Raw genomic sequence first — 26,053 nt, 5'->3', positions numbered from 1 at the left:
CAAAGCATCAAGTCGTATCAAAGACGAGGCAGGTTGAGGGAAACTGGCTACAACACAGGAGAGAAAAACAAAAAAAAGAAAAAAAATTGTAAAAGGCTGTGAGAAGTGAAACACTGATAAAATCTAACAGTGTTTTTACCGAGCGTGAATTTAGTGAAGTCTTAGTTTGAAGTAGTTTAGTGGTGAACTGAGATCGAGCCTCGTCTTCGTCACATCTGATTGTTCTCTTTCTCTCTGTTGAACCTTTAAACACTGTGTGTATATGTGTGTATATGTGTGTATATGTGTGTATATGTGTGTATATGTGTGTGTGTGTGTGTGTGTGTGTGTTTCCATGACCTAGATTTCAAGTCTGCAGTGCAATGCAAGTGATGGTTTGTGTGTCTGTGTGAAAGAGACAGCTCAGTCTATGGTTAACCATACACCTTTGCCTTCCCCCACATCCACACACACACACACACACACACACACACACACACACACACACACACACACACACACACACAGTGAAATTACCTTCATACATCTGGGTCCTTTCACACACTCTGGGTTATTGGTGTAATTGGTGTAATTTGTGTTTTGCTTCGTTGTGTCCTGAATATTATTTATTATCATTTTTATTATTATTATTTATTTTTGTTTTTTATTTTCAGCCATGACTGATTAGAGCTTAAACTTTCTGATTGGTTCGAGATGGACGACAGTTTGGATTCGATGCCTTTGTTCCAAAGATATTGAGAGTTGACAGTTTATTGTTGTTCTCCCCATGGTGTGTTCGTTACCTGTGTGTTTTGAATTAACTGGTTTTTATTAATATTTGTCCGAGACAAGTTTTTCTCTCATGTTAATCTCCAAGGTTTTATTGGTTGTCGCTCCCTTTGGCTGTCCCATACAGATGATGTTGTTTACTTGTTTATGGCTGGAGGTGTGTGGGAATTCATTAACTTTCATTTGCAGTGCCAGTGTGTTGACACTTGAGGTTGTTTATATGTTAATTACTCTAAACGAGTTTTACCTGGTGTGACAAGTTTTAATAAAGTCTAAAAGGAAGCAGCAGTCCATGGTTAGAAAATAACGATCCTGTTAATCTGTTTTTTTTGTTTTTTCCATTTTTTGACCAACAGTTCCAAACTTAAATATTAAATTTACCATGATGTGAAACAGAGAAAAGAGATGCAAACTTCTGGTCTGTGATTTTGGGCAGTGAATGAAGTGAAACTAACTTGACTTCACACCTCCACGGTGTTGTTCTGCCATGGCCACATATCAGAGAATAAAAGCAGGTCCGTGTTTGACACATCACCTGTTTTAAAGCGTGTCTGTAGTCAGTTTAACACCTGCGTCTTCAGCATGGTTAGCTTCAGCCTGCTGAGTTAGGTGATGATGTTGAATGGAGCATAAGCGTAGTGTCACTCACAGGTTAGTGTACCGTGCAGACTGATTTAGACCTGAGATTAAACTGTTATCTGAGGTGTCCCGGCCCCCCCCATGGATGATTCAGTGTTTCCTGTGGCCACAGTTTAATAAGTTTTAACAGGCTTTTAACACATTTCAGTGGGTTTAATGGGGAGTTAGAGCAGATAAGAGGAGAGTAGTTAAAATGTGTCTTACTGCTGTTAATGTGAGACTCGTTTTAATGTTGTTTGATTGCACTAATCTAACAAATTAAATAAATTCAAGTACAAATGCACCTGTAGATTTATGTTGGCTAGCTTTGTGTTTGCCACTGAGTCATATGAAATGATACTGATCATGGTCTCTGCATGTATTGATTATTACATAAAGGACAGTGACATCATGTCCTGAATCCCTGGTAATGTTGTGGAAATTTGTGTCAGGAGAAAAGTGAAAGCAGAGGACAGTGAGACTGGAGGCCAACACGACCAAAACATCTGTAATCAATCAAAGCAAATCATGTGCATCATAGTTTAATGTAACGTATAATGTATTTTCTGTTCTGGTTTATTTGTATATAAACATAATTCTTAGGAGACAGGCTTGCTTGTTTGCCCTGGATCTTTTCAGCTTATCAAAGTTGAATGAAGAGTGGTCGAATGAGTGAACATTGAGATGAGATTGTTCTGTCAGCAGCTGAAACAGTTATTGACTTTAGGTTTAGGATTAGATAGTTGGGACTTCAGGAATCTCTCAGTTCCTCTTGTGCAAAAATGTTAAATGTTGTTAAAAATAGCAGATTTATTTACAAACCACATTTTCCGTATTTTATTAAAACACTTTCGAGCATCTTCTGCATCAGACAGGCAGGAAACCACTGAAGTTGCATGTTTTCCAGAGTCAGATCTGACGCTTAATAAAAAGAGAACATCAGCCTCGTGTTCAGTGTCTTAAGACTGATGCATGATCAGTCTAAACATTTTCTGTATCGTTCTCCTTTCCAACCACCAGACCTCAGCTCTCTTGCTTTCCCTCCCCCTCACTCGTCCTCCGTTGCACTCCTCCTCTCCTTCTTGAACCTCTGCCTCCCACCTTTTTCCTCTCAGACTCACCCACAGCAGAGTCCTTGAAACTCTTCACTGAGCAGCTCCAGGATAATGACCCGATGGCAGCTCTGCTATGTAGTTTGTTGCCGAACTGAAGCAGTTGGTGCAGAAAAAGAAACAGTAAATGCAGCCGTTACTCTGAGCGTTGTGCGATTTGAAAGCCAGAGCAGGTTCCTGCAGACTGTGAGGTATCAGGAATGTGTGGTGCACGTTAAAGTGATAGAAACGTCGTGTTTGTAAAGGCAGCTTTAACCAAAGTAAACTTTCAATTTTATCAGCGGGATCAGTGGTTTCAGGTTTTTGTATAACAACTCTGTCGTACTTTAGACACAGTCTGTGCTTCCCCACCATACCCAGAGTGACTCTAACAGCCCACAGAGAGGGGGCACAGGCTTGTTCCATTCAGCTGTGGCTTCAGTATGTAGGAGGAGGGAGCGACACAAGTATTTTTCCAGTCAGGAAAGAAATACATTGTCATAGATACCACAGAAAAGTCAACACGTCCTCTGACTGCTTTACATTCTTGGACTGATTGATTTATCAGTTTCTTTTTTCTTTTTTTCTTCATGACAGAGGTCTGAGATTAGCATCACAGCTTAACATTTGGTTTAATGATCAGTGTTTTTGATCGAGACTGAACTTTCATGCCATGTTTCTTTGAAGCAATTCTCAGTTCATTTCTTTGACTAGATCAATGAAGCTAAATCAGAATTAGCTGAAAAAACTGATGCATCGGTTCAAGAAATGGGTCATTACACCCACATATTTAATCTGTAGTTATTGTGGGATATATTGTAGATATATGTAGAAATGTTGAGTGAAATAAGCTCCTGCAGGATGTCACTGAGCCTTAAGCCTCAGGTGATGCCTAAACTGATGCTGTGTGTAAGAGTTTAAATGATCTGATCAGATCAGATCTGTTGGTTTTTTAAAAGCATATTCACATTTTGTTGAGTCCTTAAATTTGTGTTGAAAGAATTTGTTTTTTAACATATCTTCTGACTTATGTACATACCATTACTGATATATTTGAGATTGGCCAATATCAGCTGCATCAGGCAGTGGAAGCTTATTGTATACCATTATCAATCTGTTGGATCGATTGAAATATTGGAAATATTTGGTCATGACGTCAGTGCGTCTGATTGGCCCGTTTTCCAAAGATTGTTCTGTGTGATCAGTCAGAGTCTGACAACAGCCCCGACTGACAACGTGTCTGATGTCCTGTCAATATTGTTGAACAGCTACATCTGTCACCGCCGTTATAAGTGAAACTACTGAAACCACAGCAGCTGAAGATGAGACATGAACGCCCCGTCTGCTCTCATCCAGGGCTTCCCTTAAAATCAGACGTCTGCTTGGTCCTCTGCTGTCATGACTTAGTTTGTATTCACGTACAACGGGGGGGGGGGGGGAGTCATGCAAAGCGGACGTTTGATACCAGGTTGCCAGGCAACAGTATAAGGTAGCAGCCTCTCCGAGTGACTCACTACAAACTGTCAGAGTTGGGGAAGCACTGTTTGTGTGTGTGTCTGTGTGTGTGTCTGTGTGTGTGTCTGTGTGTGTGTGTGTGTCTGTGTCTGTGTGTGTCTGTGTGTGTGTCTGTGTGTGTGTCTGTGTGTGTGTCTGTGTCTGTGTGTGTCTGTGTGTGTGTCTGTGTCTGTGTGTGTCTGTGTGTGTGTGAGAGAAAGCTATTAAATTCAGCAGCGCCCGTACAGCGAGCTGGTGAGGCACGACACATCTCGCTGCTGAATACACTCTGAATGTGAATCGCTGCCTTTATGAATTTCTGTTGGCTAATGTTACACGGGGAACGGTGCGAACGCATCAGCGTGTCAGGTCATGTGCCGCACGCACGGCTAACACAGCATTACCTCCAATTATGTTGCTACATGAAACAGCCATCATCGCCACATACGGGGGGGGGGGGGGGGGGGGGGGTAATTGAGTTTATTTTGCCCCCACGAACCGTTCTGCCGACAAAACACCTTCCTAATGACTCCATCATTTCATCTGTACAGTTTTAATGTCACTGCTGATACTTTCTCTTCTATTTCTGTTTGTTTATTTGTTTATTTGTTTGTTTGTCAGCAGGGTTACACAAAAAAGCACTGAGCTGATTTGCAGCAGACTTGGTGGAGGAATGGGTCATTTTATAATGGACAGATGAAGACACTACATTTAATGGATCAATCGTTGTTGTTGTTGTTGTGTTGTTAGCTAAAAGACGCTTAATTCCACATGCAGCAGAGCAACGTTGGCATTTATTTGGAGTCATGTTTCTGGGCACCTGATTGAAGTCCAATATTCACTGTCCTCTACTGATCCTGAGGGAAATATCTGGGCCTTTAGCTGCTAATTGCTCCTCTTTGTTCACCAGCTAGTCGCTAACTGCGTTTGTCTGCAGTTTGGTGCTGAGCGGGTTGTGTGTATTTAGAGCTTTTTGCTGAAAACAGCTGGCTGCTGCTGGAAACGATGACAGGGAGAGCCGACAGTTTCAGGCCCTAAACACAGAACAGTGAATGGAAAGATGCTGTGAAAGTCTTCAAAGCTGAGGAGGACTGCAGCGTTGGGTGATAATCCTCTGTGCTTTCGCCACCTTGAGTGACACCCTTCACATTATCCATGGTCCAACCTGAGCCTGCTTTTCTTTTTCCCTTTGTTTTGTCCTGTTTGTGCCCAGTCTTGTTACATTATTCTGTTTATTTAACAGGGTGTTGCTGTAAAAGCATGTCTGCTCGGCCAGCCAGGCCTGTATAAATACAGCTTTTGAATGAAGGACTGTGACTTTGTGGCAGCATTTCTTTCAGGTGCCTTGTGTCTGGAGAGAAAAGAGAAGGCCGGCTGTCTCAGAGCCTGCATGGACACCCTTTGTTTCAAAAGACATTTTTATTTCAAGGAAAATAGATGAATCGCAGCTTTTGTTTACACACGTCAATTTCTATTTTTACTTTCGGTGGCATTTTTCTCCGTTTTGTTTTGAAACCAGCATCTCATTTCATGTGTAATTGTCTGGTTTCTGTGGAATGCATTAGTGCCTGTCAAAGCTTTTTTTTTTTTTTTTTTTTTAAACCGCAGAATAAGTTTAAAAAAGTCATTTTACAAACCACCATGTTTTACATTATTCATGTCCCTGCTGTTATTCTGGTCGCATTGTGAAATAGTTTATGTCTTAAAAACCAAACTGATTTTATGACCAGTTTTATGACTTCAGTGTTTGTTTCACCTTCGTATATTCGTCTGAAATTATCAGATATGTTAGAAACATTAGTTTTAAACCTGATGCACCAGTTATAATTAGATTACTTGGTTATTACTTCACACTTTTTACACCCCTTTCTTAACAGTTAATAATTTGGTCGTAATGTTTAAATGAAGGAGGTAAAACATTCCAGCGGGGTGTTTGATTGTTTTAGCAGAGCATTAGGGAGGAGTGTGGTTTGTCTTTAAACCGTGACTGTGTGCATCGTTCTGCGTTTGTTCTGTTAACCACAGCGAGGTCTGACTTCCTATATCTCACCATGCAGGAGGGAGCAACTGTTAACCCTTCAACGTCCCTGAAACAACTGTGGCTTTGTAAATGAAGAGCTGCATCTCAAATGTAGATTTAATTTCTTGCGAGATAGCGCAGTTCAATATGTAACAGATAGTAACACTTAAAAATAAATGCCGCTGCTGCTAAACATTAAAATGAGGCTGTAAATACATTTTACAGTGTTAATTAATTTGACTTCAGTTATGACTGATTACATGAAACCGGGGTTCTTCAATCTTTAAACAATTGTTGTGCTGTTTTACATTTTTAATTATAGAAATCATAGTTATATCTTAATAATTTATATCTCACTGTGAATAACTGTTGGTACAAACAGTTTGCTTTGCTTCAGTGATCCTCTAACTGTTCGTCTTAAAGCAGAATAAATCCAGCCGGTACAAACCTTAACAAACTAGTTGAAGCTGTAACAGAAAAAGAAAACAACTTGTCTTCCTGTGAAGGAAAGCACAAGACAAAAAGAGATAAAAATCAATAGAAATTTATTTTCTTACTTATCAAAAATATCTGCAACACCTTTGCATAGATGGACACAAAATAGCTTACGTGATTGTTTCATGTGATTGTAACGATGAGAACACAACTGGGTTCGAAGTGTTTTGGAGGCTGTTTTTCTCTCAAACGACACACAGGGCACTTTTTTTTTTCCTCTATGACCAGAAACTGAGGTGTGAATCTAAACAGATGCACATTGTGGTTCCTGTTGTGAAATAACTTATACATCCTTAATGTCTTGTTTCAGCAGAAGGAGTTGATGTTGACATTATAACGTTTCAATTCTTTCCTCTCCTTATAAATAAGGGTCGCAATAAATATTCCAAATATATTACTTCTCGGGTTGTTAAATACTTTTCAATTATATTTTTTTCAGAACCAATTATGTCACACAAAAATGGGGAAAAGTCTTTATGGTCAATAATTATTTTAACTTAAATGCTATAATGCTCCTTTATCACAAATAAAATGGGAATGAAAAGTAAGAAATAAACATAAAACTCCTCAGAAACGAGTCCTCAGCTTCTGAAAATGACTTCTTCACAGATCAGTGAAGCACATGGATCCACTCCGATGTGTTTCGTTTGTAGTTTATGTGGGTACTGCATCGCGCTTTCACACCAGGGGGAACCCCAGATATTAATCCTTCAACTTAACTGAACTCAGCTGATTCAGTTTGTTTTTGCTTAGTTTCTGCTTTTCCAGTGCAGCTGCCCGTTAAAAATATTCCTTCTTCTTGCAGGTTGGAAATCTGCAGAAACTCCATCATGCCAAATGTCCAAAGTTTTCCACCAGGACGCGGCTAATCCAACACGTCCACGTCGTGCACCAACACGTCCACGTCCTCTTCGCCGACCGGGTGTTTGGCGGCCGGCTTGCTGTTGCTGCTCCTGGATCAGTTGGCGTACTGTCTGTAAAAGGCAACCTTGACACGCTCTATCTGGTGACACAGTTTGATGGCAGGACCGAGCTTCAGGTCCATACACTCCTGGACTGTGGGCAGAGTCAGCAGCAGCAGGGCCTGACCGTCGATGTCCTGCACAGGAAGAGATAAAAAGAAATATTTAAACGGAGGAAAGAGCGAAGAGTTCATCTTGCCTGGTATGCATTTTACTTTACTTTTACCACTATTAAGAATGATGCTTTTTCTGCAGCTGACAGAAAACGAGGTCCTCCTGCCGTTAAAACCACGGTAAAAAAGTAATGAGAATAAAGGGGAAATTTTAAATGAGCCACTCCAAAGTAAAAACAATAAAAGAAATATGTTGTGGTTCAAATGGCATTTTTTAAAATCTAATTATAAAAGCCAAAATATACTTTCCATATTTATTACTGCAGAAAATAAGAAGCTGTAACCATCAAAGAGTAGAAAGGAGTTTGATCAGGATGCCGTGTGTGTGTGTGTGTGTGTGTACCTGCTCCTGGAAGATGTTTGCCAGGGACGCACAGTCAGTAGAGTTGATGAACTGAACGACTTCGTCCACCGTCCACTCCAGAGGGTTTCTGTCCAAGACCAGCTGACCCTCTTCCTCCTCCACCTGACACACACACATCAAAGACACAGTGTGAGTTACAGAACAACAGACCGACACCTGTGGAGGTGATGTTTGCACATAACGTGACTAATTCATGCTAACGCTCAGGCCGTGTCATATTAATAATAATAAGACACATAATGTATAACCAATACATTCACTTTGTGGTCAGAGCTGTTCAGCTAACTAAGTTAATGTCTCACCTGCATGTCTTGTCCTTTGGGCGGCTGATACTTGTTGCTCTGGCTGTAGGCTGACAGCGAGCGTGTCGACCTCCTGCGGCCCTCGGGGGCCTCCTGGCTGCCCGCGGGGTTTCCCATGCTGACGGCCCTGCGCAGCACCGCGGCCCGGCGAGGTCGGCTGCTGGTCACCTCCACGGAGGAGGCGTCGGTGTGGTCCTCACGAGGCTCCGAGCTGTTGCCTTCACTGCCCGACTGCAACGCCATCTCTTCATCCTCCTCCCCCTCATCGCTGTCCTGAGGGAAGAAGTAAAGCTCAGGATCAGGTGAGGCGCGCTTGTTTTGACTTCAGTCTGGTTTAGATACAGAGACTTGGATATATTAACTATAGTAACCAGATTAACTAGATGCTGTGAAAGTGAATTAGGACGATATATCAGATTATCAGCACAACAATAAGAGATTCACATATTTCAGTTTAACCGATTGTCACAACAATATGGAGCCAATGTGATCTTTATTAGACACTGTTAGAGCCGCTCTGCTACCACTCTGTGTTTCTGAAAAACAAAAAGGGAAGTCGTATCTAAACAGGAAATGAGTGTCAGCATCTTCTCACGTCTGTTGATAAACAGACAAAAGTTTAAGTTAAATCTACTTTAAGTGAGAAACAGCTTCTCCTCCCACCGCACACTTTGGTCAGTCCTGACCACTGAGGGAGAGACATCTGAGCTGGACAGGGAGATAAGTCTGTTTGTTTCCAATAGCTGATTCCAGTTCGGTACTGTACCCAGATTCTGCTAATCACTAATTAAATCGTCTCTTTCTTTTATAGCAAAGAAAAATGTGATAGTGAAAAAGTAAATATATACATGGAAAACGTGTTTTGATTCCTTGAAGCTCAGAGTTTGAGTTGTAGTTCTGAAATATAAAGTTTCTGACTGATAACTCTTGCGATTTAAAAACTGAAGAAAACTGAACATAAATAAATTTGATATAGAACTGGAGGGTTTGGGTTTGTTGAGCTAAAAGGACTCTGGTTTCAGATTTGATAAAACTTTATCAAACCCCATCTGTTTTTTTTTTACTGCAGCTCTACAGCTGAAGAGATCAGTGGATTAGGTGATTAGCAGGAAATCTGGGGTTTCGGTCTATTGGCTGAGGAAACAATAGAGCTGAGACTATTGATTATTTTATAGATTAATTCATCTGCTGGCCCTTTTCTTGACTAATCGATTAGTTGTTTGTTCTTTAAAATGTCAGAAAAAAAAAGCCCACCACAGTTTTCCACAGCCAAAGGTGACGTCATCAGATCAACAGTCCAAAGCCCAAAGATATTCAGTTCAAAATAATATAAAACAGAGGAAAACAGGAAATTGTCACTCAAAGAAACCACCTGCAAACCAGTGTGAGCAGTAAACTCTCCACATTTTAGTGCCAAAACATAAAAATGCCCCTAAAATATTATTTCATCACAGAGTTGTTAAGCTTTAGCTTTATTCTCTGTGCAACATCACAAAAAAACCTGACGGCCTTTAATTGTCGTGACGGAGATGTAAATTACGAGTGAGTAAATTTAGGCTGTCTAAACTAAATGAAAAATCTTTGCTTCATTTCCTGCCTGTGAAGCTCCTCGTCTTCCTGCCTGTGTCACATTTAGGGATGAGTTTGTTTATATTTATACACTTGATTATGGCTGAGCTCTCTGCCCGTCGTGTGAGCGGGAGCGTACAGGACACCCGCTGACACAATATAAGGGAGGACGGAAAATAGAGAAAGAAGAAAGACGAGGCGGAAAGTGAGTGAGGAGGAGACGCGTTATCTAACCTGCGGTGAGCCAGCAGGAGTGTAGTCCACAGCGGACGAGCGTCTTTTCTTCTGCACAAAGATAGCTTTCCTCTTCTTCCTGCGGCGCGTCGGCTTGGCCAGCTCTCCCTCTGCTGTCTCCTCTCCTCCCGTCGGCTTGGACAGCTTCCTCTTCTTCCCATAGTAATAGGCTGCGGACGCACAGCAGATGTTGAAAACAATGCACCCAAAACAAAACTTAGCTACTCATCAGAGGCAATTATACACTCTGCAGCGTCACAGGCCTTGATTTGGGTCTTCTTCATAGCTGTGGCGAAGGAAGTGACGCGTATAATTACAGAGACTCACTGTATTTGGTTTTTGTCTGAACGGAGCAGTTCTCCGGGCACTTGTCGGTGACGAGCACTGGGCTGAAGAGGTTCGGGCAGCACTGCAGCTTCACGCACACCTTACGGCAGAAGTCCGGGATCTGGTCTGCCAGGCGGACTATCCGGATAGTGGAGCGATAGGTTTTCCCTTTATATCTGAGGGGAAAAGACAGGGTGAGGGAGCGGGGAGGGGATGTCGTGACACTGTCAGTCAGTGATTACACTTTTATTTATGAGAACAATGGATAATTAAACTATCTGTCATCCATCAGAGCACCCGGCAGTGAATGATGATTGCCTGTGTAGTAATGATGTGAAAGCGAGCAGTTTCAGGAGAGCCGGCGTGAATCTGGATCGCCTCGTTGATGAGGCTGATCCAGGAGAGCGCAGTGTGATGCAGGGTCAATTTTCCAATCTCCCACCTAACGGCTAAGGTCAGGAGAGGTGAGCTGATCGGTTGGCAGCGCTCAAGGACAAATCTGACCCGCAGACCGAAGCGGCTTTTCTCAGTCTACGCTTCACTGAGATCACGTGACTTCTTCAACATTCAAACACATGCACGTCAAAGTTGGGATATTTTAAAATGAATTTTAAATCAGTTAATCCTTTTCACAAGCAAGAATTATGTTGTTTCAGCTTCTCGACTGTGAGGATTTACAGTTTTATTCCAATATAAACTGAATATCTTTGGGTTTGTTTAACTAAATGAGCAATTTGAATATGGGCTTTGGGCTCAGGGAGGTTTTTTTTTTTTTTAACATTTCACAAACCAAACGATTCATTGAAGGAAATAATCAGCAGATTAGTCGATAATGAAAGTCACTGTTAGTTGCAGCTCTAATAAAAAATAAATATATATGACATTTAACTGAGCTCGGTAAAAAAATGCAGCATGAATATGAGTTGGCTCATAAACTTATTAACCTATTAATCACTTATCAGAATTGCTGGGATTTAATTTTCTGTCGATCGACTGATTCACTTTTTTTTCCAGCTCTAATTCTTGTCCTAACAATCAATGTAAAGTCGTCCACACAAACAACAAACACACCATGACGCACACAGTGATCAGAGCTGATTGCTCAGATCCATGTGAGTATTGACACACAGAGCTGAGACAGATAAACAGGACAAAAAAAAAAAGCTGATAACTTACAGCTTATCTCGTCATGGTGATACTGACAAATGCATTTTCCTTTGTTTTGTTGGTTTAAATGAGTTGAATTGTGTACTGAACCTTCGTCACTGTAGACACCAGAGTCAGAAATAAATTGGCTCTTTAGGCCATAAATACCCCGGAAAATTAAAAGCGACCCCTTTGTGGAGAAATCAAAACATTCATGCATGGATGCGATCGCCGCGCTCTGCAGGTGACTCACTTGAACTTACGACCGGCCGATCCTTTCTCGTTTCAGCTGGAAAAATGGGGCAGTTTTTGATTAGAAAAACGCCGAGCGTGCAGCCCGAAGCTGTGGAATAATTTGGCTCCGTGCAGCCAGCAGCGCAAGAAAACGCAGACCTCACATAAACTACTGCCGCAGCAACAACAACAAAAATAATGTAGAAAATTCAGTGCATGGGTGCAAAAAGGACAGAGTGAAAAACACCAGGTTATTTCTGTGAAGCAGTCTGATGATTTTAACAGTGGGAAAGACGTGATGATTGGTCTGATTTATTATGATTTAGAAAACATTAAGCCTGAAATCCAATGGGGAATGAAATTTTAGGGCTTTTCAATATATTTGGCCCTGAAAATGACCAGATCCAGCAAATCACAAATGAAATGGGGAAATGATCTGTTCTGGCCCGTTGTGGTGCACATTTCACTGCACTTTTTTTTTGTATTTTGGTCTCACTTGGCTTTGAGGGTCTCCTCTTGGCAGTCCCAGCTCTGATCCTCCAGCTCCTGAAGCTCTTTCAGGACTCGTCCAGGCTTGTAGGCGGCGTTGATCAGCATGCTCAGCAGCTGGAGGCAAAAGCAGAACTCAGATTAAAAGAAAAGAAAAAAAAAAGCCTCCTGGTTCAACTGAACAACTCTAAAGAAGAATCAGAGTAACTGCACAAACATGAAGGAGGGTCCAAACAAAATTGAAAGGACAAACGCAGATCACACTTTACAAATCATGGACTCCTGCAAAACCACAAGCTCGCACACGTGCAGAAGATGCGTGTGCGCGTCTCTGGAGAAATTAAGAGGTTGTTTTGCTGAGCGCTGGTGATGGTGTGTATGTGTAAACACACTTGACTGACAGCTCCTCCCATTAAAATGAAGGCACTGCAGGGAAACTGCAGGTGGTTAACAAGACATCGCTGTCTCGCCCTCCATCTTTCACCTCCTCCCTCTTTCAATCTCTGTCGGCCCTCCTCTGCCTTTGAAAGTGTGTAACTCTTTGATTAAACCTGCTCCTCTCCGTCTCCCCCCACTGCTTTTGACATCAGCCCACCTCTTTGAGGACCAGCGTGCATTTTCCGGGTCCGACAGCCTGCGGCAGCTCTGCAATACGTCCCTTGTTGAGGTAGGGTCCTGAGAAACAGCGGTGGTTGACAAAAATCTTGGAGCAGCAGTATCTGCCATTGGCTGAGCCTGGGATGGAGGAAAGGCCATGAACAGGAATGTTAATCAGCGGCAGGTCAATCATCACCTCTTTTAAAAATTTAGACACAAAAAAAAAACCTATTAAACAAGTAATAAATAAACAATTTCTTTTACTGACATAAGAAAGGGAATTAATCATCACTACACTGAGTCATCTAAATAAAAGAACACACAAAGATGGAACGTGGTGAGTATGGTCTGAGATCTGCGAGTAAAATTAAATATCTTTTCAGTTCGTTGGACTAAAAATTAAGTGTCTCCTCTTTGTTTCAGTGTCTTGAGCGACAGCAGTAAAACGGCACAGGCTGACCTCGCACTAAAAAGCCACATCTGTTCAAAAACATTAAAAAAAACCCCCAAAAAACTGCGCAGTACATTTGAAAAAATAAAAGCCAGAAACACCAGGCTGCACCGGCGGGTTTTAAAAGTCAGAGCATGATCCAGAATTTGGGTTCACATGCTCCGAAATGTTTAAACTGAATTCTAAAGCCCCTGGAAATGCTGGTTTCAGACCAGTAGTATTTCTGTAAGATTAAATATTCATGACTTTCAACATTCAACAATCACATTTTAAGTTTTGATAAAATATGTAGTTTTTACTATTTTAAAAACAGTTCATAAATTCTCCTCGGGGTAAACAATACAGAAATATATGCATTTTTATTGCTGTTGATATCTTCAGTGTGTGACTCTCAGCATTTCACCACACAGGTAGTCAAGCTGCTGTGAGTGCGTCCTGTTTATGTGACTTCCTCCCTCAGAGGTGAACTGAGGGTCGACTGAATGATGCTGACTCCCGCCCTTCCTGCAGCCCCTGACTACCGCCGGCACCTGGAACCGCACCACCAAGGGTGAATAGCAATTAGGTAAGGGGATGAATATGCATGAGGGAGTGGGCGGTTTTTAAACGGGGAACTTGGAAAAGAGGGCAAGGGTTTCATGGAAACAACGATTAGGCCCCTGCTCTCTTTGTGGTTAAACATATATATATATATATGTTGTTTACAGATGCTGTTTACCCCAAACACAACCCTGCACCTTCCGGTTTCAGTTTGGCTTCTCGCACGCAGCCAGAAATACACCTAACCACCTTTGTCAACCAGCAGTCTTTTAAGTAAAACTAAAAATGCATTTTTACCTGGGCCTTGTTTTCTAAATGTTTGGCTTTGATCCTGTGGGTTTTGAGTTGACAGCGTTTTACAGTTACGGAGATCTGGGGATGCAGCTGCTCTGGTTGCCACAGCTTTACAACACGATTCACTGAGGCAGAGCAACCAGAGAGCTGCCAACAAAACCTCAGTTATCTTAGGCACTCGTATCAAAGTGAAAACTAACGGGCGTACTTGGACCCTGTGCGGCTGTTGGTTGACTGCCACACGCACGCAGTCGTAAAGCTGTGTTAGAACTGAAAAATAATAGATATGATGGATAAAATAACTTAAAATAAGACTCTCAGAGATTCACTTTGTTTTAGATTCACTGTAAAAAAAAAAAAAAAAAACGGATTTGTGCCTCTCATGCTTTGTTTGTGGGCGTATTTTTCCTGTTCCAGCTGATAAAAAGCCAAACGCAGACAAGAGCAGTTCCACTGCAGCTACAATAAAATTTGATAGCAGAGAAATGTCTCAGTTCTCTGATGCATTAAAGAGTCCAATAAACACACATGGAAATATTCTTCAGTTGTGTACAGTTCCAGACCATAAGTATTTGGACAGTTACACACTTGTTGCTCTCCAGGCTCTGAACTTCAGCACATTTAATTTGAAATAACGATACATTAAATTAAATTTAAATTTTAGTAGCTGTGCGTCAGTAAAGAAAGAACTGTGTGAGAGATCTAACACTTTTAAAACACTGTGCCCAAAGACAGACAATGCCACCTCAATCTGAATAGCAACTCTCAATCACTTCTTACCCGCGTGCGAGCTCGTTTGTGTGGAACTAACGCTGAAAACGCCACACAGCTGCCAATTTTATGTTAAATGTCCAGTTACTTTTGACCCCTTGAATTTGGCACTATCCATTAAAATGCCTCACACAGTTATTTCTATTATTTTATTTAACATTGAACGTGCTGAAGCTCAGAACCTGAAGAGACAAAAATATATAAATACTCATGATGACACATTTATGTGGTAATATTTTTTTTTTTTAAATGAGAGAAAAAAAACAAAAGAGGAAATGAGACTCAACGGGCCACAGAGCAAAATATAGTCACAAGTTTCATCTTGTTGTAGCTGCTCTTTGTATTCTTCAATAATCTTTTGAATCAAATCATGATGCACAGCATTGTTCTGTCTCTGGTGGGGCTTTTCCTTTGAAAGAGGTGAATTACGGCTCTGTCAGTAGAACTTTCACCACCTACATGTAAACGACAGTGTTTATCTTTCGGTTAGATTGAGTCACTTTTATGACCAGTAATGTTTCTGCCACGCCTCCAACATAAGGCACAAGTGTGATGTGAACACTACAACAGAGACAAAGCACGTCGCCTTTTAGGAAAACTTAAATAACTTTATCCCTTAATTATCATCTCCTATGTACAAATAAACAAAACTGGCTGAAGGAAAAAGCTGATTTCTAGTTGCTGAGGACGATCCATCCTGTCCTGTCCACGACACACTGCAGAGACAGCAGAGCTTGTCGTCTCTAACAGACAGACAACAAGCTGTCACGACGAGCATCTCAGGATTCACCATAACACTGTACAACAGCTCACCTCTGTGTGACAAGTGAACACACTGCTGCACCACCATCTGTACACACTGTCCGTGTATTAAACACAGAAATTTGCACAGCTCTTATTGCACTGCAACATTTTTTTAATTGGACCTGATTAATTTTTAATGTATATATTGTTTCTTCTTATTCATCTCTGCAGGCTATCCTGCTTGTTATCCTCAGTCTGCTGTAACGTGACGGTTTTACATCCCCTTTTGGGATCAATAAAGTATATCTGTATATCTGTTTATCATCATACAATCTAGTGAATGATTAAATCAGCTATCACTCACTGATTAAGACTTCAGCAGAAAAAAAACAGGCCAGTGTGAGAACAGAAACTCTTTCTTGATATCACTACTTTCAAACCCTCTTCTGGGCCATTTGCCAAATATCGTATATGTTGTAAATGTCCCGTCATGTCTAAATACAGACTTAAAGGACCTTTCCCTGATGTACGCCTGTGTCTGAATGACAGGAAGTCACCGCTCTCGGCAGATAAAGTCAACAACGTTTCACATTTCACGTCTGAAAGAAGCTTTTGAAGAAGACGAGGAATTTAAAACACGAACTAAACAACCTGGCGATGTTTATGAGCGTGGGAGTATCTGAAGAGCGGGGTTTCCCTTTCACTCGCATCACAGCAGCTCATTAGCATTAATTACTGGAGATAAATCATGTGTAACGTGGCTTTTGATTACCTGGATCCATGGCGACGGGCTGGCAGTGGTTGACAGGAGTCATCTCTGCCGGCTGGGACGGAGCCAACCTGCAGGAAAAGGGAAATCAGTCCCGTCAAACTAATCAATAAAATTATCCAGCTGATCTAATCAAACAGGAAACAACAGAGGAACCAAACGGCCGCTCGTTCAGCTGATCAATCTACACAACAGCTACTAGAGTTTGTGTCAGATGTAGAAGTAGGTGAGTTAGAAAGCAGCGGGGGGGACAAAGTGACGGGGGGTGGGGGGTGGGATGGGGTGAGTATTGATGAAAAGATTCCCCCGAAGGTGAGAAATGGAATTAGAGGTTAGATGAGAGAGCTGACAAAGTCAAAGCCATTTCCCGCGGCCAGTGGTGTAACATGTCATTTGTCAACAAAATCAATCAGCGCCCCCGGGAAAACAATTTCTGCTCTAAAAAGCCACTGTTTCAATTAATGGCTCTGGAGTGACAGAGACGGAGAGAGAGATAGCGAGAAAAGCCTCCAGGCTTTTCTGAAGAAACCTTCACAGAGTTTTTTTTTTTGGCTCACAGGTAGAAAGAGGGAAAAACAAAGAGTCATGAATAAAACTTTTTTTTTCCTGGTCGCACTGAAGGGAAGCAGACCGTGGCTGCGGTTGGGTTACAGTCATATATCGGTTTACAAATACACGTGGCCAATATTCCAGTTCCATTTACCATTTAACTGTCATTTAATACCTGAGAAACACATCTGAGGAGCAGGGACGCTCCATTTTCTCAGTGTAGAGTACGTACAAAGACAGAAATGATTCACTGTGTTCAGTGCTAAACCAAAGGAAGATGGATACTGATGCTTTTAATTCCTTATTATTTTATTTATCCTTTACAAGCTGCATCAGAAATCACTCCTTATTTACTATATAGCGCACTGTATTTAGTTTGGTCACCGTGAGACAGTGTATGAAAGACGATGTTTCAAGACACAAGTGTGAGAGTTGGCAACGCCGGCGTCTCCGTTGGCAGCTCCATCGGGCTCTGGCCCAGTTTAACCCCTGCTCCTGAGTAAACTGTTACACAGGAGGTTTGAGTGAATGAGGGAGTGATTTCAGGCACAGTCCAGGAGATTTTTGGCTCGAAACCTAATATTCATTCATGGTACGAGTCTGGAAAACTGCCCCGAATGTTTCTCACATATATATTTGTTCTGGAAACAAATTAATTAAAAAAAAACAAAAAAAAAACAGATTCGAGTAACAAAATAAGGCATTTGAAGATTTTTCATCTCACTGTGTTGAAACTGTGACTAAATGTTTGGGTGGAAAGATTGTAGATGATTTTTTCTGGGTTTTAGAGGATAATTTTAGCCAATGGGGCACAAAACGTTTATTTACCTTTAAATATAAACAGAAAACGGCTGAATGGTGCTGTTACAGCTGCTGGAGAAGAGGCTGTGTTGAGAAGGGACTGGATTTACAAACTGTGTATCAGCTTATAGCTCCAAATGCCCACGTGTCATTCACCTGTGACAAGTTTTGGTAAATAAAGGTTTGTTTTTCTTACTGTTTCTCTGGCTGGACCACAGCTATCTTCTTCTGCTTCTGGCCTGTGGGGAAGATAATTAAAGAGAGAGTTTGTATTGAGCTGTCACTCGCTGGGAAATATATTTATGTGTGTGTGTGTACATACAGACAGGTTTGAGTGGAGGGGTCAGAGGGTAAGCGTTGGCCTCGCACCAGCCGACAGGGAAGATGTCCATGGACTCGACGTCCACGATACACTCTGACAGGGGCTTCGCCACACCTGGAGACAGGTAAGACAGCAGAGAGAGCTGATGGGTGAGGGAGCAGTCACACACATACACACATATATACACGCACACACTGGTTTTACCTTCACTCTGAGACACAGCAGGAGTCCTCTGACACTTAATCCTCTCTACACACACACACACAGACAGACTCATTCGTATGTACCTTCCAGTCGGAGCCACAGCAGGCGTCCTCTGACCTGCGTGATCTGAGCCACACACACCTCCACCAATCGGTGAGGGTTCACTGCCTCCAGCCACATGTCCTTGGCAAAGGCTCTGTCCTGCCATGTCTGAACACACACACACACACAGGAGGAGATGGCGTACAGGAGAGTTGGTTTAAAGCTGGGCTCAGATTACAAGATATTCAAACTGATTTAACCCTGATTTTAAGGTTGTGTGATGAAAACCCAGTGAATCGTAACGTTATCTAGTTTCGTTTATTGGCACCAGTTGAATTTATATTCAAAATTTTAAAAAGGACAGAAGTTGTGGACTTAATTCTGTCAGTGTCGCTGGTGTCTTTGCAGTCCACTAACCTTTATAAGAAAAATAAAATAGGCTTGAAAAATAAGACTGTTTAAAAAAGGCGGCGTCTCATCACTGTTGTCTTACATCAGGAAAGCAGGCGTCAGGAGCAGCCTCGGTCCCGCTCTGCTTCAGGTAGTCGGCCCAGTCGAAGTCCTGGCCCTCGTAGCCACGGGGCCTCTCCAGACCCACGCCGTTCTTCAGACACCACTGGACGGGCAGGATGCCAGGTGAGTTGGCATGACACACCACTGACCGTGGCTTAGTGTCAACACAGAGATCATCCAGTGTGACCTGGAAGTAGGTGTCATTGTAGACCTGAAGAGGAAAGAGAGAGCAGAGCTTTTAACCTGTGGAAGGACAAGATGTTGTGGAGGTGCATCATGGGAAATGTAGGATTCAGGGTTTTTGGACTAAAAGTCAGGATATCTCTGACTCTGCTGCTTTAATTTTACCCTTTATTTTTTTTTTTAAACTAATAATTAAAGGATTCAGTCATCATTTACAGTAAGGAACATTAACAAAATATGACACATATGAGATAAAATACCCAAGAAACTCCAGTCACTGGAAAGTCCACTTCTCAACTTCCAGTCAAAAACAAAGCTACATAAACACGCCCGAAGATCAAGGCCCCGTTAAAAATGATGTCACATTAATAAAGGCAGCTGAGGAATGAGGAGGAGTCTTTTTGTTTTAGATAAGACTTTGTTTTCTGAACGTCTCAGTCTGACTCACCTTGGTGACAGAAACAGGGCAGATCTGGAGCTGCTCCCAAGGAGAAACCATCTCCAGCTTCATCCCCATCTTGAAGGAGTGCTTGGGCAGGTCTACGTGGTCCTGACACAGTAAAGTCAAGAGTTTTAGACAAATGTGCCTCATTGCTGATAATGCACACGAATCCAAGACAATGTAGGTCATGCAAACCCTTCTGGGTGGGCATGTAATGAATGAAGCGCTCAGTGAGGCAAAGTGTTATTCCCAGTTTAGCGGTTGATGAAAAGATGGATGAAGTGTTGTAGAAATCTGCTGCCGATCCTTAGACCACACTAAATGTTAATATTTTCTTTTTTTTTATTGATGATTTGGTAATTAATTGGCAATCTGTGGGATTTAGGTTTCCGTGGTTTCGGCTGTGATGTATTTTCCTTGCATTTGAGGTTTCCATTGTTTGCCTTGCCCTGTGGTCGCTCCTCATGCCAATTACCCGATTCTTCTTCTGTTCATTCTAAACCAACTGGAAACATAAACACAACACTTCGTGTACGGCAGAGATTTTTTGTTGTGTTTCAGGAGAGGCCTCCTGTACCAGACTGTGAGTGAGCACAACTGTAAAAGTAAGATCACGGTTCCTATGGAAACAGGTTTTTAATGAAAATAAAGTGGCTTAGTGATTTTTTTTTATGCCTTTGAGAGTTTGGTGGAGCATTGCAGAAGATTTTATTTGTGGATGTTGTTGTGATTAGAAACTTCTGGCAGTTTGTGTGGTTTCATCATGTTGTATTATGTCACAAACTTCCTCCTTATTCTCTCTCTGGTCTCTTTATTCTCTGAATCCAAACAAGTTCTTCTTATTCCAGCTTCTTTTTTTGTGGTTGGAGCAAGGTTTGTTATTTGAGTCTCATTTTGGTTCTTAAGAAGCTTTTTTCTTTCACCATCTCACTCACTTATCTCTCGCACATTGGATTTATCTTGTGCGCAGCTCAAAGTTCTTCCTGCTAAAACATAAGATGGCAGAGTTTTCTTGTAAAATCATGGGATTGAAAAGTTAATTTAATCTTACAGACCTACTCCAAATAGAGAAAAAAATGCATCAGATCAGCACAGTTTATTACCAAAGGTCGTGTCCTTATATAACTTAGATCAGTGTGATTCTAATTTATATTTTAATGCTTTGTTTTACAAAGCATTGTGAGGCCTGTAATTTATGAAGAAGAATTAAAAGGACTCTTTCATTTATTGCACAGTTCCTTTCACAACGCTTTCAGTTACTGACTTGTAAAATAAAGCGTTAGCATTTAGGCTGGCCGTGTGCCCACACTGCGCGCACACACTGTGTGAAAGGCAGAAATGTGTGAACCTTTACTCACCTTGAACACCTCGAGCGGCAGAGGACTCTTCTGTCCATCGAGTCGAGCGTCCTCCAGAGCCTGCTGCCAGTCGGGGGCGCTTTTCAGAGACATGAGCTCTGAAGGTTAAAGGGACGACAGGAGAAGTTAGGTGACGTTAGACTGGCCCGATTTCAGATTTATCCATCAGCTGACTGACAGAAAATGAATCTGGAACATAATGACTCATAATTGAAATAATTTTTTTAAAGCGAAAAAGCAGAAATAGCAGTTGGATCCGACCCCTGACATCACTGTTGGAGCCGACATAAATAAAATCAGGGCCAAATAAGAAAAAAAATGGCTCATTAAGTATCATTAACATTATCACACACACACACTGTAATTACGTTTTCAGAAAATCACAGTTCCTCATTGTCACCACAGTAGTTTCAGGTTTCAGGCTGATGGTAAATGAAAATATGCGAGCAGATCGGATGATCACCTATGGGCGGTTCTAAGGCGAGACGGTTCTCCGTGGCCCAGCCGAGGGGCCGGAGCCTGACATCCAGGTAGAACAACCAGGCGTCCTGATCCTTGTGGTCTTCGGAGAGACCGGCATAGCGCAAGCGTAGTCTCCCTCCGATGTTCTGGATGACTCTGACAGGCCAGTACCGGAAAGGATCCGAGACGTCCTGAAGCTCCAGGGCCGAGCCCTCGACGATCAGATCCACCGTGTTCTTACCTCTCAGAGGCTGACAGGGAGAGAGTTTGCAGTTATTCAAGAATCTCTTGGAAACAGAGCTGCTCTGAGTCAGTCTGTTATATATATTTATGAGGCCACAGCCAGCTGCTGGCATGGGTCTTCTCATCTATCTACCAGGGCAACCTGGACCCTGGAGGGGTTAGGGTCCCGAGGACGAACCGACTTTTATTCAGAACTGTCGAAAATATGAATGTTGCTCGTTCATAACTGATGCCCCTCTTCCCCACTGAAATATTCTCAATGTGAAAACACGCTCACCCCCTCCAGCAGGTTGGCCGGAGCCGTCCTGGAGCCAGTCAGGTCCTGGACCAGGAACTCTGTCCAGTCGCTGTATTTCTCCCTGATGGCTGCAAAGAGACAAAAACACAGCGCAGAGACTGTAAAACACGTGGACAATCAAAGTGAGGAAAGTGAGCACATTTTTGTGTTCTAGTGTTGTGGTAAATTATTTAATGTGTGCCTCTACAGAGCACTGTGAAGTGTGGTCACCAGAGAACAGCATGCGTGAGTAAGTGCATGCATGTACTTGAAAACACAAACACACAGCATTTCTACTAACGCAGGTTTTTCAAGGCAAACACTGATTTTTTCATCAAAACTGCAGATGTGTAATATTTTAACACTGAATGTTTCAGAATTCAGTCATTTTTTATGCAAGAGAAGTGAGAAAAGATTAAAGTATTCAGTGTTTTTTTCCCTGGAAAAGCATCTGAAGCCTCAGTGGCTTGATTCACACTGCAAACATTAATGCGAAATTCTGATTTATGGCTGAGATCTGATATGTTTAGGCTTCCGTATGCAAAAGAAAAGTGAGAAAAGACGTGATATCAGGCAGGCGTCTGCATCAGTAAACGTCAAAATTAAAAACACTAACTAATGTCATATTAAACTGTGTCACTGTCCCAAACAACAGCTGCAAATTTGAGAAAGAAATTTTAATTGAGCCTTAGTTTGTTTGAGGTATAGAAGGTTATCAGGTTACTTGTAACTTCCCCTGTGAGCAGTAAATGGGGCATAAATTCAAAGTGACTGTTGAGGCTGGTGTGGAGGTCACGCTGCCACAAATTAGATTTGTGTCAGGTTTAAGACCACATATGAAAACAGCCCCAATCCGATGTGAAAATGTCAGATTCAATGTGATGTTACAAAACAGATCTGAGGCACAGAAAGCACTGCAACCTTGATTAATTCTACGATAAGAATAATATTGATGGAAATAAAAAAAAATTCCCCGCTACATGACGGATGACTAACATACAAATATGTTTGCTGAACCGAATTTTACTCGTGTTACGGCTTCCCCCTCGTGTAGGGGTCACAACTGTTGGTTTTCGTTTGTCAGAATGAAAGCTGGAAACGTTTCTGTTTATAATATTAATGCTTCCCTTTGTTATTGTATCGGTCAGTATTCAGAGGCCTGAAAGACTTTCAAAAGGACTTTCCCTCAAAGGCTTAAAGAAAAACTAAAGTTGACAGGACAGGACAGGACTTTGGACTCAGACTTGGCTCCGGCTGCTTAACCCCGACCCTCACCTCAACCCGAGTCTGATTCTAAGAAATACCTGCCTACAGTGGGTAATCTCATGGGGACCAGATTTCTGTGCCCACACAGGAGGTGAATCCCCACAGAGATTCGCGTCCCCCTAACATGACTAATAGCAGTAGACACCATTGCACTAGCACACTAACACATATGCATGGTGGACCAGAGCTCTGTCTCCAGAGCCACACTAAAAAGCCAAGTTCCAGCAAATTTGCATGGGGACATGTGCTTTTTCTCTGCTTCCTGTTTCCCATGGTGCAACAGAGTTATATAATTTGCTTTTCATTTGCTTCTCCTGGTAAAAGCCTCCTGTTTATCTTTTCCCCTAATTGTCCAACAAATTCCAAGAAATTTAAAGAAGATGCTGATGCTAACCTTCAGTGTCCTGCATGCTTTTTTTTTTTTTTTCCCCCTTGTTAGTGACTTGCTCAGAAAACCTCCTCACAAACTCGGACACTTGTTGGAGTCACTGAAACGCTGCCAAATGAGTCACAGTTACAGAATGACTCCAACACGCTGTGAGAACTGACGAACCCTGCAGCACTGATTAGCATCAAGCTGAAGTGAAAGTGAAATGTAGACCATACATGCAGCGTGCCTCTGCCGCTGATGAAAATAAGTTCTGGATTGAGGTTTTTTTGGCACACCAAAGTGTTTTTGTTGGAACTTTTTTTTGGGGGGGTTTGTTTTCTTTTATTCGGTTTACTGGTGACGAGTGGGTGTGTTTCCACGGTAAAGAGCCAAGAGAGCACACTGGTCTTTGAGGATGTATACTGTGTTTACCATGTTTATCAAGCTCTTATTTGCTTTTTTTTTTTTTTTTTCTAGGTCTTCAGTAAACATAAGGGGGGAAAACACACTACAGAGTTTTTTATATGCAAAGGCTTAAGTGTGCATTTTCAAAAGAGCAAACAATCCACATTAACAGTTTATATCACGAGAAGTGCTTGAAGTAATTACCATGAAGTTAAAACTATGTTTATTTCATAACAGTATTTTCAGTCTCAACTGAACAGTTTTTTTTCTATAACGTGTAATGTTTTTGTTTTGTTTTGACATTTTATGTTTTCAGTGTTTACAATTCAGAAGACACTTTCAGTGATTACACTAAGGGATCCCGGGGTAGACCCAGAACACGCTGGAGAGAGATTCTCTCCTCTGGCTTGGAAACTCCTCACTTCTGTGCCATGACAGTTTCTGAGCCCTGATTCAAAATTTAGGACGGCACTGCATCCAGCAATTAAACCGACAACACATTGGAGGCCTTATCTCATCATTACAAGGAAAGATCTCATAATTATGAGCTCCAGATCTCACAGTAGACAGTAAAGTATGATTATAACGTTCACAACAGGAACGCAGGTGAGACGCCTCATCAGGTCACAGAATATACAGTGTCACCTGTTACCGGCTGCTGTAATTACAGAGCTTTACTCGCAATTATCAGATAGGAAGTCAATATTATGAGATATAGTCTCCAATTTTTGTCTAATTGGGTGAGTCCAGTACATTTCTGTAATTATTTGTGCAGCTGATTACAACGAGGTGTGTTCAGACAACAGACATGTTGTAGTTTGTTAAAGTGTACGTCCCCCTTCACACGTCAGCTGACACTCCCATCCCAGTCAGTGCTTCAACTTCAGCTGTGACTTCAATGCATTTCAAATGTTTTTTAACCCGTTTCTATTTCTTTTCCACTTCCCTTTAATTCAGTCAATTTATTCTTAAGACCAACGGAGTCTCTATCCTATTTCTGTTTTAGTTGTTGACTTTTTAACTTTTCTTATTTTTAATTTTTTTCTTTTTGTTCCTGCGAATGTTTACTTGAAGACCAGTGTGAATGATGTAACCACTAGTGAGAAATTGTGGTTTAAAAAAAAAACAAAACAAGCCGTCACGCTTCACACACATGCTGTTACACACCAAAATGTTCTCACAAACCTTCTTCTCTTTGTAAATGTAAAAATTCCGCCACACAGGAGTTAAAGTTTCAGAGCGTTAACCTTGAATGTGTCAGTAGAGCAGTTACACACTGTCTTATCCCCCACAGCAGCTGAAGCAAACATCTTCAACCACTGTGTAGTTCTTTAGAAAATGTTCCGCTTTACTGTCAACAACTGTTTCCAAAACAGAGAGACTAGAGAAAAACAAACTGTTGTATTATAGATTTTATAATCCCCTTTTTAACTCAGAGATTTGAGCAGATATAAATGTCAATTAGCTCCACAGAGGCTGCTCAGGATTTTAAACGTATAACAGACTAATGAGACCAAATCAATAAATCCCCTCATGGCTCCGGACTCCAGAGGTCCTGCCTGAATCAAATCAGCAACAGTGGAATTTTCTGGCAAATAAATCAATGTGTCAGAATGGGAGAAGCCATTTTCCTGTGACGGTAACGTGAACAGCGAACGTCTCTGTGGCCGGGACGCTTTCTGTACGCCTGTTTAATAATAGTGCTTTTTCCTGTGAGACTATTTTCTTTCCTTACTGCTGCTGCTGCTGCTGGCCATTTGCAAGCAAGCATGCACACACGCGCGCACGCACACACACTGGATACACACTCCTGTGTTGATCTTGGGTGTGCAGAAATAGATAAACTATTTTTACAGATCCTGCCGAGATTAGTCATGAAGCCATTTAGAGCTCAGCCAAATGGTAGCAGCAGAAGCTAAAACATGCAAACTTCAACCTCCTTCACCCCCTTCTCTCTCTCTCTCTCTCTCTCTTCTGCCCCCCCCCCTCCCCTCCCCCTGCTTGCGGTTTCATTATACTGTAGTGCTCTGTATATAAATAATTATCTATTTTTCTTCATTTACATCCCAAAGGCAGCACATAGACATAGACACACAGAGGTGAAAGCCTGACTTTCACATAACAATAAGTGCATAATTAACCTTGAGGGAGGAGATCTTCAAAA

The 26,053-nt window shown here is 41.8% G+C and overlaps 1 protein-coding gene across 3 annotated transcripts in view; it reads right to left on the bottom strand.

Moving 5' to 3' along the window:
• Nucleotides 1-6,519: 6,519 nt before the first annotated feature.
• sfmbt2 (Scm like with four mbt domains 2) overlaps nt 6,520-26,053 on the bottom strand; it is a 39,337-nt gene continuing 19,803 nt past the window's right edge. For all 3 annotated transcript variants that reach the window (XM_041030331.1, XM_041030333.1, XM_041030332.1), the window contains 16 exons: nt 21,849-21,937; nt 21,330-21,579; nt 20,867-20,964; nt 19,515-19,616; nt 18,864-19,094; nt 18,412-18,538; nt 18,125-18,238; nt 17,999-18,041; nt 16,456-16,523; nt 12,882-13,021; nt 12,294-12,403; nt 10,418-10,593; nt 10,091-10,260; nt 8,288-8,560; nt 7,965-8,087; nt 6,520-7,585 (listed from right to left, as the gene is read on the bottom strand). In XM_041030331.1, the coding sequence (XP_040886265.1) occupies nt 7,445-7,585; nt 7,965-8,087; nt 8,288-8,560; nt 10,091-10,260; nt 10,418-10,593; nt 12,294-12,403; nt 12,882-13,021; nt 16,456-16,523; nt 17,999-18,041; nt 18,125-18,238; nt 18,412-18,538; nt 18,864-19,094; nt 19,515-19,616; nt 20,867-20,964; nt 21,330-21,579; nt 21,849-21,937 (2,255 nt within the window). In that variant the 3' untranslated portion in view covers nt 6,520-7,444. The remainder of the gene's footprint in view (nt 7,586-7,964; nt 8,088-8,287; nt 8,561-10,090; nt 10,261-10,417; nt 10,594-12,293; nt 12,404-12,881; nt 13,022-16,455; nt 16,524-17,998; nt 18,042-18,124; nt 18,239-18,411; nt 18,539-18,863; nt 19,095-19,514; nt 19,617-20,866; nt 20,965-21,329; nt 21,580-21,848; nt 21,938-26,053) is intronic.

This window comes from Toxotes jaculatrix, chromosome 22 (genome assembly GCF_017976425.1).
Source record: "Toxotes jaculatrix isolate fToxJac2 chromosome 22, fToxJac2.pri, whole genome shotgun sequence".
In the NCBI taxonomy this organism is placed as follows: domain Eukaryota; kingdom Metazoa; phylum Chordata; class Actinopteri; family Toxotidae; genus Toxotes; species Toxotes jaculatrix.
This window is presented reverse-complemented; position numbering and strand designations above follow the sequence as displayed.